The sequence below is a fragment of the Lipomyces tetrasporus genome (assembly GCF_029532465.1).
Source record: "Lipomyces tetrasporus strain NRRL Y-64009 chromosome Unknown POJ06scaffold_5, whole genome shotgun sequence".
Taxonomy (NCBI): Eukaryota; Fungi; Ascomycota; class Lipomycetes; order Lipomycetales; family Lipomycetaceae; genus Lipomyces; species Lipomyces tetrasporus.
Genome location: NW_026611600.1, coordinates 562,537 through 576,838, shown reverse-complemented (window position 1 = coordinate 576,838; position 14,302 = coordinate 562,537). Strand labels below are relative to the sequence as shown.

The following is a 14,302-nucleotide window of genomic DNA, read 5'->3' as shown; positions in this document are numbered from 1 at the left end:
AAGCCAAACCCCGCCGAAAGAGTCTCACAGTAGTCACGAGTGCATTCGAACATACTGTTAGTGTCCTTTATGGATTTTTTTCTCAGAATTGGATCGCTGGATAGAGTAATTCAATAGGATATCACTGTCCCGCCATTCCAAGTAGGAAATGGTGTCATTAGGAAGAACGCTTCCGCAGACCGCCTCTGGAAGATCAGAGCCGACACATTACCATGTCCTTTACACGGCAATTCTCCAGCTTCGGTACGGTCATTTGTCCAAAATGACGTTTATGATGCTGTGGGCTCTGAGTAGTCCAGTTTCGCTTGCTCGGCATGGAGGTCAGTTTGGATACTGTTTTCCAACGCCAATCTAACATGTTGTTTAGTAGTGATGATGTTTTTGCCTGTCCTGGGAATATTAGGATTTATTGCAATATTCCCTATTTACGTTCTTCGGAAAGCTCGACTTCATAGTACGTGTTTCTCTGTTAGGTCTGGTCGTAACCAAGATGGTTAATATCTCTATAGCCGACAGTCGGCTCCATCCAAGTTTAGCTATACATTTTTATCGGCGGATAGTCAGTAAGAGCTACGTGCGCGTGTCGATAATATATATTTTTTCTTCCAGTATCATCACTCAGATATATTGCTCGGAATTTTCGGATTTAGCATTTTTTCTTCCAAAACGGTAGCGCAAGTCCCCAAGAAGATGCCATATATATTGCTAATATCGATCTTCCAGGGATTTTGAGCTCTCGAAAGTCAATGAGAAAAGAATCTATATTAATGCGTTGTCTGTGTACGTGGCACTGATTTACGCGGCGATCCACTGCCTGCAAGATAAAGATCGATTAAGCTTGCCCAGCGTAAAGGTTTGTGGTTTTGTTAGAGAGTGGACACATTAGCTGACAGACGCATTGAGACCGATCCTATGCTTAGGGTGAAACAAGTTGTATATCCTGAATTTCGGATGTCCCTAGTATTGTCTGTGGTCTTGTCGATTATTTCCATTCCGGCATATTTACCATTCAGGGGATATCTTTGGCGAAACTCTCTATTTTTCGCTCGGTTCTTGGCGACGTAGGGATTATTTGTTGTTGCTGTAGCAGGCGTGGTGCGGTGCTCACCTTCTGATAGTTTGCATAAGTCTACTGCGGCCGGCTCATTTCCTTTCACGCCTCTGCATTCAGTTTTGGTTACATTCACTCTATTATTCATGTGGAGTATGGCTAATGAAATGTGCACGATATACCTGACTCTAGGAGCACTACACCGGGGTAAAGGGATCAGCGAAAGGTCCAGCGACCCCAATGGTACGTTGCTTACCGGGTTGCGGCGTGGATCCAAGAAGCAATTTACAAGGGTATGGGTTGTACGCTAGAGCGAGTTATAATGAAGCTAAGCAGCTGTTTAGAGAACTGCCTTTCAGGAGCTGAGGTTCATTGCGTATCATGATGGCCGTCGACGAGATTCAATTTACAAGGACGTTGAGAAGCCGTCTACGTGGCAACAAATAACATCGGAGTGTTTAAATGTTATACAAGATTTACGGAATACCTTGGTCATAAACAGCGACCTGTCCGGCAAGTCTAAACTGCAGTCTAGATCCGCTGCACCAGTCCCCACTCAGCCTAGTCCATCTACCAGTCCTACGCCACCGCCAATAAAAATGAGAAGAGAAAATATATTTCTGAGCGCAGCGCCAGAAAATGAGTCTCCAACTTCTAAGTTGGAACGCAAACTGTTAGAAGGACTCCAGGATCCCCAAGCAGTACAATCGTACTCCGCGATTGCCTGGTTTCAAGATATGCAGAAGTGGCTCAAGCGGGGCAAAGAGGAGTTATGGAATCACGTTATCACACTTTTGAGTACTCCGTATGGTGCTCCATTTAGATGCACCATCCAACGCAAGGTTTCTAAGCTAGTTTCAAATCGTGAGCTGGTATCTGATGCTATTAGCGCATTAACCGACCTAGTAGTTAATTCCATGATCGAAGACACGTTTGGAACTGTGCAGCGGGATATACCCCGAATTCTAAGCGAATTTGATCAGTCTATAACCATTATGGAGTCGTTTATACAGAAGCCACCGTTGCATTGGTCTGATGTGATTAACAAGAAGAAGCTCGTGAATGGCAGGAACCCTGTTCGCACTTCCCATGCTATTGAACTAGATGAGCTTGACATTCTAGCTTGCGAGCTAACCGAAGCTTTCGATAGAATAGTTCATACATTCGACAAGTATCTACTGGGCATGGGGCTAAGTCCAGATGTATATAGGCGGTGCGAGGTTTCATTGAGACATGTAAGATGATTCTGCATCTTTAACAATTAGGTTAAATTTGCTTGGGTATTAATTGCATGCCTGTACAACAAATTATAACGTAGGTCCAACGCCAACAATCACGAAATATATACAAGTGCCAGCCCTTATCCCGGCAGCCATAGGCCATATTCTTCCGACTCTTGGCGCGTTCTTTAAGTTAAACCAACGAACTTTTGAAACCGCATCCAGGCGCCTTCTGGTGTCAGCTTTGGTCGAACATCCAGATAAAAACTGGGAATATTCGCATTTTCCGGATTAGGTCTCCCGGTATAGAAGTCAATGACGTACTCGATTCGCTTGCCGCATCTGTCCACTACCCAATCATGTCGATCGAAGGGACGCTGATATCTAGGGAATATCAGCATGTCTCACTAGATTCACAACTAAAATACTCACCCAAACAACATATTTATCCGAGCCCGAGGCGTAAGCTTGCTAGAATCACCACTAAAAGAGACCAATTTGGGGCCACCGCAACTACCTTAGTCAGCAGAATAGAACACAGCAGAGTAGGACAAAGAGTCCATCTTTTGACCAACCAACCTGCTTGCTCCAGTATTTGCTTCCCACTTTAAAATTTCCATCCATGCCCGTTCATTTACCGCATTATGTATGGGTACCACCGCTTTCATATCCTGAGCTTGAGGGCTCCAGTTCTTGCGCTTCATCGCATTGAAGAACATCTCTTCAGACGGATATACCCAATTTGACGACCCACTTACAGCACCGCCATGTCCGCCTTCACCTCCATTATACGTAAAAGTTTCGCTGCGTGGAATAGATGACACCTTCCTCTCTTTTCCCAGGCTCGTCTCCGCTGTAGAAGCGTTTGCTGACGGCGAGGCTGGTAATGTAGATGCACCTCCAGGCTTCATCCACGTAGCTCGGGCCGAATGGTCAACCGGACATGATTCACTCGACCGCGGCATCGCCTTATGACCCACAGGGCACTCCGTTGAGGCTTCGTGCTTCCTGGAATCCATTGCACTAGTGAGTAATAATTATTGTTCCACCTTTGGAGCGAGCGCTTGCGGCGTTCACGGAGGTCGTGAGATTACCCGGGCTCTGTGCGGCTCAAATTTCGAATCCACCATGAAAAAGCGACCCCTACTAAATTCAGGGTTTGAGACCGATCTATTTCTTAGCCAAGTGGGGTCCATTAATAGCCAGAGACTTGATCTTGTGCAACTGGAGTGGGAAAGTTTAGGGAATCACTGTGGTGGTAGCTATAAAGCGAGTATACGCTACTGACGGTATGACAGCGACTTTTGAATTCAAGGTATGATTAAAGTAGCCACACTCTGTTACGTACCGATTATCTCACCAGCCAGGCAATTCAATTTTATGGACCAGTTACGTCTTTGGCGTTTGTGAGATCTAACATCTTACTTGCCGGTCGGGGATCCAATCTGTCCATTTACGACTGGAAACTAGGTGAGGTTTTGAAAGAAGTTAAACTGTTCAGGCGAAGCAAGATCCAAGGTATTGCAGAGGGTAAGTGAATATTTACGCTGTCTCCTTGTATGATGACCTGAGTTGTTCTAGGTCAGTCGACAATAATGGTATGGGGAGCATGTTCACTTGGATTCATAAACAAGAATGAACTCCTTGGGGAATTCAATTTCAGCGAGTATATCCTGCAAGACTGGATCCTGGCTGGCGATTGGGACTACCACGGGAATGCATGTGTCGTCACTGCTCATAATTTATTGTTGCATATCAGCAGCGACTGTAAAAGAGTGGAGAAAATCTCGACTTGCGGTGTTGGCTGTATTCTGTATTCGGCTTCCATCTTCTCTAACGAGGATGATGTGATTGTGGCCGCTGGTACAGTTTTCGGCAGTATAGAAATCTGGTCTTCTAAAAGTCAGGCTGTCGTTTCCCATCTCAAAGGGCACGAAGGGTCTATTTTCAACTTGAAATTTTCTAAGAATGGTCGACGTGTAGTGAGCTGCTCTGACGATAGGTCGATTCGAATTTGGGATTTGTACTCAAGTCAATGTCTAGCAGTGGGATGGGGACACTCAGCGAGGATCTGGCAACTGATATACCTTAGTAATGATACGATTATTAGTACGGGAGAGGATAGTACTACTAGAGCGTGGAGATTCCATGACAGAACGCTTAATTGTGTGCAAGTATGGGAAGGCCATAGTGGTCGAAGTATTTGGTCCCTTGCAGTTGCCGAAGATGATAATACCATCTCTACTGGTGGTGCGGACGGCCGAATACGACTGTGGAACATTGCCAACAAGCCGTCAATAATAGGTCAGTTTCTACCATTGGAAATGTGAATATCTTAGTATGGTACTTAATTCTCGCTAACGCCTCGCTCTAGAGGATAGAAGAACCATAAATTTCGATGATGTTGCTAGGACTATTACGATTAAGGTTGGTTGCGGCATTGAGTCGGATCATACTGGCTTTTCTAATTATAACAGTGCGGAAATATCAAACAGTATACAGCCACACGAGCAACAGCTTATGCTTTCTCAACGATGATAGGCTATATAGTACTGTTTGACACTGTTGAAAATTCGTGGAAGCAGATCTACTACAGTCCAGCTTTAGCGGGATACAGTATAATGAAAGGTTGGGACGACAAGCCTTTCTTTTGTGTTGGTGATCGGCAAGGCTTCATCTATATTATAGATTCAGACGATCCTTCGAGGGTGCATTTTGTTTTGCCTTTGACATGCCTGTTTCTGCACTGACTCGATCCTAGTGTATCACTATCGCGCCTCTATCCGAAATTTGCGGCAAAGTTATAGAAATTATTCCGTTGTCGAAAGACAATTTGCTTTATGTTTTAGTTCAGTACGGAGATGGAGAGACCCCATGGTCATTCTTCGCACTGAAAGTTGTAAGTCCTGGATTTCCTGGATTTTCTGCCTGTTGGTGCACGGCGCTAACCATAAAGGACAATGGACTTTCCTTGGAGTATTCAGTTGCGCTGGCAGCGCAGCCGACATTTCTGATAGCTTCAGCTTGCGTTCATCCAAATTCGGATCTTATTGTTGTTGGTTCGAGATTTGGTGCTCTTGCGGTGTACAGTATAACGGCAACACATGCTCCAATACCTGCATCGGGCTGTTGGCGACGTGTAATATCAGAAGATTGCATCACCAGTGTTACCGCAAACTACATCGATGATGGCAGTATAGATATTCTAGTCACGTCCCGAAATGGAAGTTACAGTGTGTGCAATATAGTATTGTCATCTGAAACTGAGACAGCCACCTTAGACCATCTGCATCTAAATAGGCTGGCCAAAGGAAGCATCGAAGGCGTATGAACTCCCATTTTAAGATCGCTTCTGCGGTGACTGCTAATAACGAAATAGGCTACGTACTTGCAAGACGGATTGGTGGTTTGGGGATTTCGAAATAATTACTTCTTTGTCTGGAACGAAACACTTCAGTATGAGATTATGTCGGAAATATGCGGTGGTCCCCACAGACAATGGCATTTCAGGATATCTTCGCCTACTGAGTTCAGTTTCGTCTATACGAAGGCTTCTTCGGTACAACAATCTTTACTTGCATCCTTGAGAATGCGGAATACAAAGCTAACTTCATTCAGATTTCCATTGTTAATGTGTGCGATTCCGGAGACCCGTCAGCAGCTAATTCCATTCTCCAGGAAGGAAGTCATGGTCGGGAAATAAGAGCGATTTCTGTCGCACCGTTGACCAATGATAGAAATGCGCTGCTGGTGGCTACTGGTGCTGAAGATACTTGCATCAGACTTTGCAATGGTATGACCGTCGAAGACTGTACAATTTGACGCTCATTCGCTAATGTCATGCGTATAGTATTCAGTGATGGGCGTCTGCGCAACCTCAGCGTGGTGCGAAAGCATGTTTCTGGCATTCAAGAGTTAAAATGGTCAACAAACGGAAGATATTTATTCTCTAGTGCTGCCCGAGAGGAATTCATTAGCTGGAAGGTCACCATACGCGGCAAGAATGTCTATCTTTATCCAATATGTTCCGCACCTATTGAGAGAGATTTACCTGATCTTCGTGTCATGGACTTCGTCGTAGAAGACACCATGTATAATGGAGCCCGTTGCTACTTCGTTGTGACGGTATACTCTGATTCTGCCATCAAGGTATGGCTATTTAACCCATCAAAAGCGGAAATTCGTCTGCTTTCGATTGGTCGATACAAGACATGTTGCATCTTTAAAGCCGAATGCTACAGTACTGACGAAAGTTTCCACTTGTTAATCGGCAGCTCGGACGGACACATTACATCATGGGACCTGTCAAAGTTACGTCAAGCTGCTCTCTGCAGTCCTGCGTGCGAAACAGCATGGAAAATCCAGTTTCCAGATCCTGAATGGTCTCTCGCTGTTCATCAGTCTAGTATTAAGTCTCTCATTATTGTCAAGGACACTGATGCCCTTGTACATGAAAGTTTCATTATTGTCTCCGGCGGAGACGACAACTGCATAGCCATTACGAAATCTACGAAAAGCGAGTCAAATTTTCTGCCCAGCAAAGAATATACGGTTGCAGACGCTCACGCTTCGACGGTGACGTCCCTTGCCCAGTTGACCGATGATATGGTCTTGTCTGCTGCCGTAGATCAGCACATACGGGTATGGCAACTGCTGCCAGACAGCAAGCTGTCCCTAGTAGAAGATACATATACGACAGTTTCTGACACAGGGTGCGTCAGTACCGACTCAAGGGTGGACAGCGGGGGCACGACGTTATTAATCGGTGGTGCTGGACTAGCTATCTGGCATGTAAATAGCCTTTGAAATCACAATATTCGTAGCGGTGGTATAGCGGTGGACGCAGGGATGTTGTAAATAAGTCAACTAAGCTGTGCATGTTATATTTGCATCATTTTTATTATAATACTGTAGTTATTTGCAATATAGATAAGTCTGACTCAAACAATTGGCTGGAACTGTTTTTTATTTTTATGACAATAAGTATGACTCCAGTCCCCCTTTCAGTTGGCTCATTAGCCACTGCGGCTCGCCAGGTATATAAGAATTCTGCCGGGGTAGATGCACCCAAATATTCTGGTTCTTCGCTCTGGAAATATCTGCCCACAAGAAGTTTGGTATCTGGCTTCTTTCCGGTGTGCTGGCTCCAAGCCGATATCAAACGCAACGCCATCCTATGACGACTGAGGTGTATGACTACTACTACTACTACTAGAGCACATTCTCCACAACACCCTGAGATAAAGGGAGGGGACATTTCTCGATATATATCTGTTCCATTTATCGTTACTACGACAGACGGACGACAATTTCATGGCCCTCTTATAGGAACGGATAGGGTGGGTTCACTTTTCAGCTATGCTGATTATGCCGTGCTTACATTAGGTAGGAACGGAATATTATCCTCGGCGACGCCACGGAGAAGCTGCCGATCGGCTTCCAATCACGAAGAACTGCGAGATTTCGATATGTAGGCATGATAGTTGTGCCGGGGAAATATATTTTGCGCATTGATGCCGACAGCAGAGCATTGACGTCTAATTCTTCAACCCCGAGAAGACCACCACAGCTGTCAATGCCGGAAGTAATATAATGTATCACGACGAGCATTTCAGTCTGCAATATGGTCGTAGCTATTTTGTATCTAGAGATATACGTATATTATAGATATGTTTTGTCCAAGCTCAATATGAAAATCTATTGTACACTAATCTCGCTGCCGTTACTATTTGTTAAGTAAAAATCCACCACTACTGTGTCCGTATCATTTCGATCACCGAACCGTTACAGTTTCATTATACCGCAATAATTATCCTTGTCGCTGCTTATGCTTTGGATTGCTCTTGCATCGGACCAATACCCTGCCCTTGCGAATAACGACCTGAATTGTCAACTCAAGCTCTTTGCTGTAAATCACAGCCAATCATACAAAAAGCCATAAACTTACATAGCAATCTGGACAGAGCTTCTTAACGGAAGATCTGACCTTAATACCCCGAGATGATGGAATTGACGTTTCGGACTGCGGCGGTCGCAGCAGATTCACCCGCAGACGGTTTTGCAGCTCTAGCGACCACGATAAACCGGATGAAGCATTGCGTCGAATAGAAGCCCTGGCGACCCGTGAGAAGCTCCAAATCAGTGACAGCATAGTGATGCAGGCTCATGATAAAGGAACGATTCTAGTTGAAAAGTTTGGTGAGTTCCGGGTTTACATCTACCCTTACCCTGCGTCTTACAAATTATGTGGTCGTAATTAAACGAAGACCTACAGTATACCCAATAGCTTTATTACACATATTAATAAGGTGTGATACCAAACAGATTATTCCAAATTCGAAGCCTATGGCCTTCAAAGCAATGATTTAATCCTCTCACGGCAGTCCCAAATCTGGCCAGGAGATAAGGTAGTCCACCTACTGACGCTGCCAGCCTCAACACAGATCATGCTCTTGTAGCCGTCCTCTGGACGAAAATCTCCCATATTCTTCGAGGCATTGACCCAGGGGTTCCAGACAACTACAAGTGGGTAAGCTCATATCCTAAGTTCTCAAGGTGGTGAGGAACACGTACCAACATCGTCGACGTTCTCTCTCGAGATGTCGAAAAGTGTCTTCCCATCTGATGCAATGACAATGTCCTGGTCAACATCCTCATAGACGCGATCAACCTCAGACGAGATAGTGATGGTAGTATTTGATTCGGAATATTCACTCTTCGAGACTTTGTCTTTGACAGCGACGCCGGTTAAACCGTTGACCCGAACTTTATCGATATCCTGAACCAAGTTAGGATATATGCGAGGCATACGTCGTACAAATAGGCTAATACATACGGGAATGCGAAAATAGGTGTGGAATAAAAGCTGGAACTCCCAATCGACCTTACCGGTGTTCTCGACTCGCATTGCCGTCTCAAGAGTGTCCTCGCCCAACACAACAGTGTAAATCAAAGTGAAATCGAAGTCCCATGACTTTCTGAAAGTCTCGTGAACGTTCTCCGGTCCAAGACCAAACTGAACCGACAGCGGGTTAGCGGACACCTGGCCCAAAAATTCCCACTAAAGTTAATGTTAATGGAGTCACAGCTAGGTGATAACCAGGGCAAATGTACCGTAGACAACCGAGCAAAACCATGCTGGGGTAGAGTAGACGTAGGACCAGAACTAGCCTTTCCAAAGACCTGAACAGAGCAATTATCAGCAACTAATATTACAAGGATAGACTACTGATCGGAACGAACAGGGAACACCAGCGGCACACCTCCTCGCACAGCTTTCGATCCGTCAAGCATCGCACCTCTAGTCGCGTTACCATATATCACTTATAGCCATAGCCTACTCTTCTTACTCGCTGAGCCATAGTTGCTCCTTTCCGGCCACAGTCCAAGAAAGAATGTTCGCCCCGTGAAGAAGGACCTTCACAGAACTCGACCCGTCTGATGGATGAGTCAAGATCACTTCCGTATCCGTTTGTTCAATCGGCATTGTTGTACTGTAATATCGGTTCCAGGAATGTTGTGAGGACAATCGGTGTGCTCTCCTAGACAAATAACTAGGGAATTGGGATGCGACGCGACTTGTCAGTCTCACTTCACGATGCAGCAGCATGCAGTCGTCCCAGCTTCAGAGCAAATCAAATTGCGGAGTCTCGGCCATGGTGTTTGGGCAAGACTAAGCCGCACATATCCGGGCCACACCGAAACTTATTTTTCGGTGTGATAGTGTTCTCTCTGGGGGGCATTCTTGTCGCTGTTATACAGGATCCGGAAAGGTCGGCTAATAATCCTCAATTATTTATTCATTACAAATACAGGTAGTAATCATAACATTGGCCTGGCGCCCAAACTATTCAGACACACAAACTGATCTCATCACAATATTGCCGAAGAATCCCGGGTTCCCATACATCTAACTTACACCGCAATCTCTTACTCAACTCAGTCTCATCTACCTTTCCGTACACAACGTTTGCCTTCGTCTCACACTGGATGGACGGGCATGGAGCAGTCATATCCGCCGTCAGTCTGTATTCCAATTGTAACTTTGTACGAGCTTCCTTTATGAATATTTCTGGTTTAAGGGTAAGGGTACTATTGTCCGCTTGGATCTCCGTAACGTAATGACTCGCCATCAGCTCAATCTCACGTCTGACGTGGTTTTTCTGGTGCCATATCCAGGAAAAGTCACGCAATAACTGACTGAGTTGCCTATCGTTCAAATCACGGCTCAGTAATTTGATGAAAAATTCAGTGACCTTGTATACGACGTTAGAAACATGCCACGCATATTTGTGTTTCACGTGCTTGAACTTACAGGTGAAGAACCAGTAGTAGTCGTTGAAATTCTGGAGACACAACGGTTGCCGACTACAACCTCAATTTCTAACTCATTGTCAAGACATAGGACCAGTGACTCTTGACCAAAATTCTGGATTGCCCAGCCAAAAAGTTTACAAATCAGCTCCAGCTCATCTACACTGTTAGAACAGGCAGTCTGCATTGTCCGGCAACGTACTTACCTTTGGTGGCCATAATTGCAACTGTATCGAAAGCTTCGTGCTTTTTAATAATCTTCTCAGACATTGTAATACTCTCATTGCGTGCCGTAATGTCAGACGATCGGGCATTGAGTGAAATAGACAAATCCATATTCTCATTCACCAATTGACGCTTTGTACTCATCTTCCGTTCGACGTCCAGCTCAATTCTCGACAGGTTGTGCCGTGCCGATTGAAGTTCTTCCTGATTGCACTCTGCTACCTCCGACTTTCGCTTGCGCAGCTGTTCCAACCTGGATTTTAGAGTCGAATGCCTGGATTTAATGTCTGAAAAGGCTGATTGCACCTTTTCTTCAATATATTTCAACTTCGTGCAGTCGTCGTTCAGGGAAGCAGTGTTCTTCGTCAAAGTGTTCATGACCCCGTCAAGAAGCTTCGATCGCCATTTGTACCAAACACCCTTGGATTGAAGACGAGCATAACTCTTAATAATTTTGAATTGGGCACAGAAGGCTGCTTGGCTGTCAAGCGTTGAGGAGACATACCGACAGAATATTTCTGGATTATCATCCATTATTGAGGATTCCAATCTGTCAAACAGCTCTTTTCCTTCCTCAATGTTTTTGCGAAGTTCACGGCAGCTCTGTATAAACCCCTATTAATAGATGACTAAAATACTTTCATGGTAACTTACATATTCAAACAATTCCAACATCGGGCAGTGTAGTTGTCTTGAGAGCACTGTGATCCGGAAGTTGGGCTCGGAGATGGCCTCGCTAGGTTGACGAAAAGTTGTGTTTCTTCTCTTGGTATTGAGTCCTTCCAAAAACTGAATTGATATCATCCGTAGGAATTCATTTAGTGATATTGGCAAATAACTGTATTCCTTTTGCGGCTCAACAACCGGTGAGTGCGAACACAGAGGCGTTTCACTGCCGGTATTCGTGAGTTGTTCAAGTTTCATCATGATCGGTGCCGGGACGTCAGACAGCAGCTTGATCGACTTTTTCTTCGTCGACCTAGTAGGAGACGTCACAGCCGCGGCCTTTAGCGGTGAATATATCTTTGACAATGCTTCCTGCTCTTCTGATTTCATTGATTCAATAGCGCGTTTTCTGGCTGAGCTAGCCGGTGGCTTCATGGGAGTGCGGACAGCTTTCTTTGGAGTAAGACTCTGAATGCGCTTCTGTAGACTGCTGGTACTGACACTAAACAGCGTCTGGGTAATATCGCTCTTCAGCTTCTGGCTCTCGGGCGTTCCAATGCTTAAACGACGCCCATCAAAAACCGGCATGTTGACGTCACCTTCAAGCAGACTTCTACGGCGTCTCAGCACGGCAGCAGATCGCGGGGAGCTTATTGGAGTCGCGACAATCTTAGCGGCTCCAAATTGGAGCAACTGTAGATGCGACAGTCTGGTTGGAGTTTCTGTTCCCGAACCTGATCCAATACTAGGAGTGCGTCTGAGACCGCGAGTGCTCAGTGGAGTGGAACTTAATTTGGGGGACTTTGTGGATGCGACCAATTCTTCCGGCTGCGATTGTTTTGCTTCCATAAAATTTGGCGTCGTAGAGGGAGAAGCTGGCAATCGGGTCTCGGAAAGAACACACCTCGTTGACACGATACCGCCATCAGAAGCGGAAGAATACACCTGGGTAACTTCCATTGGAGACTCCTCATTTCCACGATCCTCGTCATCTCCACTGGCGATTTTGATAGTGCCCACAGCACTCGTAAAGTCCATTGCCATGCTGGAATCCCCGGTATCATCTCCTTCTTGATGGACAGACTGAATTGCACCTATGGCATTAGTAACGTCCATGGTAATGCTAGTATACTCTGTGCCGTCTCCATCATGATGGGACAGAACTTCTTGCAAGGAGCCGACAGTCTGAGTGACGTCCATAGCCATGCTTTTATGATCCTCGCCTTCTTCTTCACCATTAATAGACAGATCTTGGATATTTCCAACTTGTCGTGTAATCTCCATAGTCCTTTCGCCGGTCTCCTCTTCAATAAACCCAACTGCCCGGGTGACATCCATTGTCGCTTCGTCATCGTCGTCATTGCCCACTGTCTCATTTGGCTTCTGAATGCTGCCAATAGCGGTAGTAATATCCATAGCCTCCGTGCTCATGCCATTATTACCAACGTCATCCATATCGGCTAGGTTCGGCGAGGAAGCAGACCGAGCACGAGAGGTGAGCGGTGAGAAAAACGAGGAGGGAACAGCTACGCTGGACTGAACTGGTTGAGCTTGTGATTGCTGCTGAAATAAGTTCCTGTTGGCGTCAAACACGTCGTCAAACACATCTGTAACATCTTCCATTTCAACCTCATCCTCGTCCTCATCATCGTCATCGAAAGTTGCAGAGCTGTTGGGACCTCGAGGTGGAGTCATTACGACGGCACTGGATCGTTTCAATGGAATTGAACCACCCGCATAGTGAGGCGACGCAGGACTAGGCTCGTTATATAATCGGAGGTTTGCCAGTGGCGATCGCGCTGACGCAGCCAAAGTGGGAGATTCAAATCTCTCGGAACGTGGCGTGCTGCCAGCAGTTGCGGACGTAGCGGATGACGATTGCGTGTCCTCTCGCTCTAATTCGAAGGTACTAATCCGAATACATCAGGCCTATAGCTCACTCAAGCAACAGTGAAAGTGAATGGAAATGCATACTGTAGAGTAGCTTCAGGTGCAAAACTTACTCGTCTGCTTAGATTGCGGGAGGTTGACGGATTTGACTCGGCGATGCATTCCTCCTTGAGTGCAACTTGCATAACGCCGACCACTGTATGGTTATCATCGGAAGCGGGGAATGATGACTTCAAAATTCCCCTGGGAGCCTAGTGATTATTAGGGCTCCAACAATCATATCGGTAACAGCAATAGCACTTACAGTAGGAATGCGTGAAGCAACCCGTGTCCGACGCTTTCGTACAAGGGGTAAGGTAATGTCATCAGCACTGTTTAGACTCTTAGACCTTTTGCGACTGCTATAATCACGCTCCAAATTTTCTTTATCCTCGTGGGGCCCGAAGGCGATCGAATTCCTCGGTCGAGGCATTATCGCGTTATCACCCAAGCAGGACGAAGCAACTAATAGTCTCAAGTAGATCTCGGCAGCCTCTTGAACTCGAGTTGATGAATATAACAACTCTTATAATAATTCCCAATATATTCCCAGCAGTTAATAGATAGTAACGGCTAGATCCGTGAAGTGCTGCCGAGGAGAGAGCTGGAAGACAATCCTGCAATAACACGCTGCATTACCGCGTATGCGGTTTGTCAAATCCGGACGTAAACAAACAAGATACAAACTCTAAATTTAAGTCTGTCTTTGGGTAAGGGTTTACTTGCAACCTTGGTCTCTCGCCGCAAATTAATTAGGGCTAGCTTATGAGAGGAAAGCAGTCACAGCCAAAATATATCTGGATCGCATTGAACGTTCCCAAACAACGCCCACGCGCACAACATCACGACTTCGAATTTGGACTTCGAATATTACCGACGTACAGTTTAGCAAACATCA

General features: G+C 45.6%; 5 protein-coding genes across 5 annotated transcripts; 2 read left to right on the top strand and 3 right to left on the bottom strand.

Annotated features, from left to right (window-relative positions):
• Positions 1-7: 7 nt before the first annotated feature.
• On the top strand, positions 8-2,542 carry POJ06DRAFT_103438 (nucleoporin protein Ndc1-Nup). Its single transcript, XM_056183942.1, has 7 exons — positions 8-320; positions 368-454; positions 510-669; positions 724-853; positions 904-1,061; positions 1,119-1,344; positions 1,396-2,542. Exons 1-7 carry the CDS (start codon positions 149-151, stop codon positions 2,293-2,295), a joined length of 1,833 nt encoding a protein of 610 aa, XP_056043838.1. The 5' UTR covers positions 8-148; the 3' UTR covers positions 2,296-2,542.
• POJ06DRAFT_103332 (cytochrome c/c1 heme-lyase) lies at positions 2,378-3,405 on the bottom strand. Its single transcript, XM_056183941.1, has 3 exons — positions 2,851-3,405; positions 2,704-2,784; positions 2,378-2,655 (listed from the first exon to the last, which is right to left on the bottom strand). The coding sequence occupies exons 1-3, from the start codon at positions 3,288-3,290 to the stop codon at positions 2,460-2,462; spliced, it is 717 nt and encodes a 238-aa protein (XP_056043837.1). The 5' UTR covers positions 3,291-3,405; the 3' UTR covers positions 2,378-2,459.
• Positions 3,406-3,562: 157 nt separating this feature from the next.
• POJ06DRAFT_290278 (WD40-repeat-containing domain protein) lies at positions 3,563-7,243 on the top strand (the record flags this gene model as incomplete). The annotated part of the gene is made up of 10 exons (XM_056190336.1): positions 3,563-3,586; positions 3,639-3,801; positions 3,844-4,575; positions 4,646-4,698; positions 4,749-4,979; positions 5,033-5,170; positions 5,228-5,596; positions 5,651-5,830; positions 5,890-6,064; positions 6,122-7,243. The coding sequence occupies 10 exons, from the start codon at positions 3,563-3,565 to the stop codon at positions 7,075-7,077; spliced, it is 3,021 nt and encodes a 1,006-aa protein (XP_056043836.1). The 3' UTR covers positions 7,078-7,243.
• Positions 7,244-8,623: 1,380 nt separating this feature from the next.
• POJ06DRAFT_197146 (galactose mutarotase-like domain-containing protein) lies at positions 8,624-9,757 on the bottom strand (the record flags this gene model as incomplete). The annotated part of the gene is made up of 6 exons (XM_056185064.1): positions 8,624-8,790; positions 8,845-9,049; positions 9,107-9,331; positions 9,385-9,453; positions 9,514-9,571; positions 9,621-9,757. 6 exons carry the CDS (start codon positions 9,755-9,757, stop codon positions 8,624-8,626), a joined length of 861 nt encoding a protein of 286 aa, XP_056043835.1.
• Positions 9,758-10,044: 287 nt separating this feature from the next.
• POJ06DRAFT_252525 (Spc7 kinetochore protein-domain-containing protein) lies at positions 10,045-14,024 on the bottom strand. The gene is made up of 6 exons (XM_056187539.1): positions 13,670-14,024; positions 13,450-13,616; positions 11,464-13,384; positions 10,791-11,412; positions 10,586-10,743; positions 10,045-10,526 (listed from the first exon to the last, which is right to left on the bottom strand). Exons 1-6 carry the CDS (start codon positions 13,835-13,837, stop codon positions 10,122-10,124), a joined length of 3,441 nt encoding a protein of 1,146 aa, XP_056043834.1. The 5' UTR covers positions 13,838-14,024; the 3' UTR covers positions 10,045-10,121.
• Positions 14,025-14,302: the final 278 nt, after the last annotated feature.

Excerpts from the sequence above, each read along its gene's own strand:
- POJ06DRAFT_103438 (XM_056183942.1), top strand. The coding sequence starts at position 149 with ATGGTGTCATTAGGAAGAACGCTTCCGCAGACCGCCTCTGGAAGATCA. Across the intron at positions 1,062-1,118 it reads TTCGCTCGGTTCTTGGCGAC|TTTGCATAAGTCTACTGCGG; the intron begins GTAGGGATTATT and ends ACCTTCTGATAG. Across the intron at positions 1,345-1,395 it reads CCAAGAAGCAATTTACAAGG|AGAACTGCCTTTCAGGAGCT; the intron begins GTATGGGTTGTA and ends GCAGCTGTTTAG.
- POJ06DRAFT_103332 (XM_056183941.1), bottom strand. The coding sequence starts at position 3,290 with ATGGATTCCAGGAAGCACGAAGCCTCAACGGAGTGCCCTGTGGGTCAT. Across the intron at positions 2,785-2,850 it reads GCAAATACTGGAGCAAGCAG|TTGCGGTGGCCCCAAATTGG; the intron begins GTTGGTTGGTCA and ends TGACTAAGGTAG. Across the intron at positions 2,656-2,703 it reads CGGATAAATATGTTGTTTGG|ATATCAGCGTCCCTTCGATC; the intron begins GTGAGTATTTTA and ends GATATTCCCTAG.
- POJ06DRAFT_252525 (XM_056187539.1), bottom strand. The coding sequence starts at position 13,837 with ATGCCTCGACCGAGGAATTCGATCGCCTTCGGGCCCCACGAGGATAAA. Across the intron at positions 13,385-13,449 it reads GCACCTGAAGCTACTCTACA|TACCTTCGAATTAGAGCGAG; the intron begins GTATGCATTTCC and ends TATTCGGATTAG. Across the intron at positions 10,744-10,790 it reads TGCAATTATGGCCACCAAAG|ATGAGCTGGAGCTGATTTGT; the intron begins GTAAGTACGTTG and ends CTAACAGTGTAG.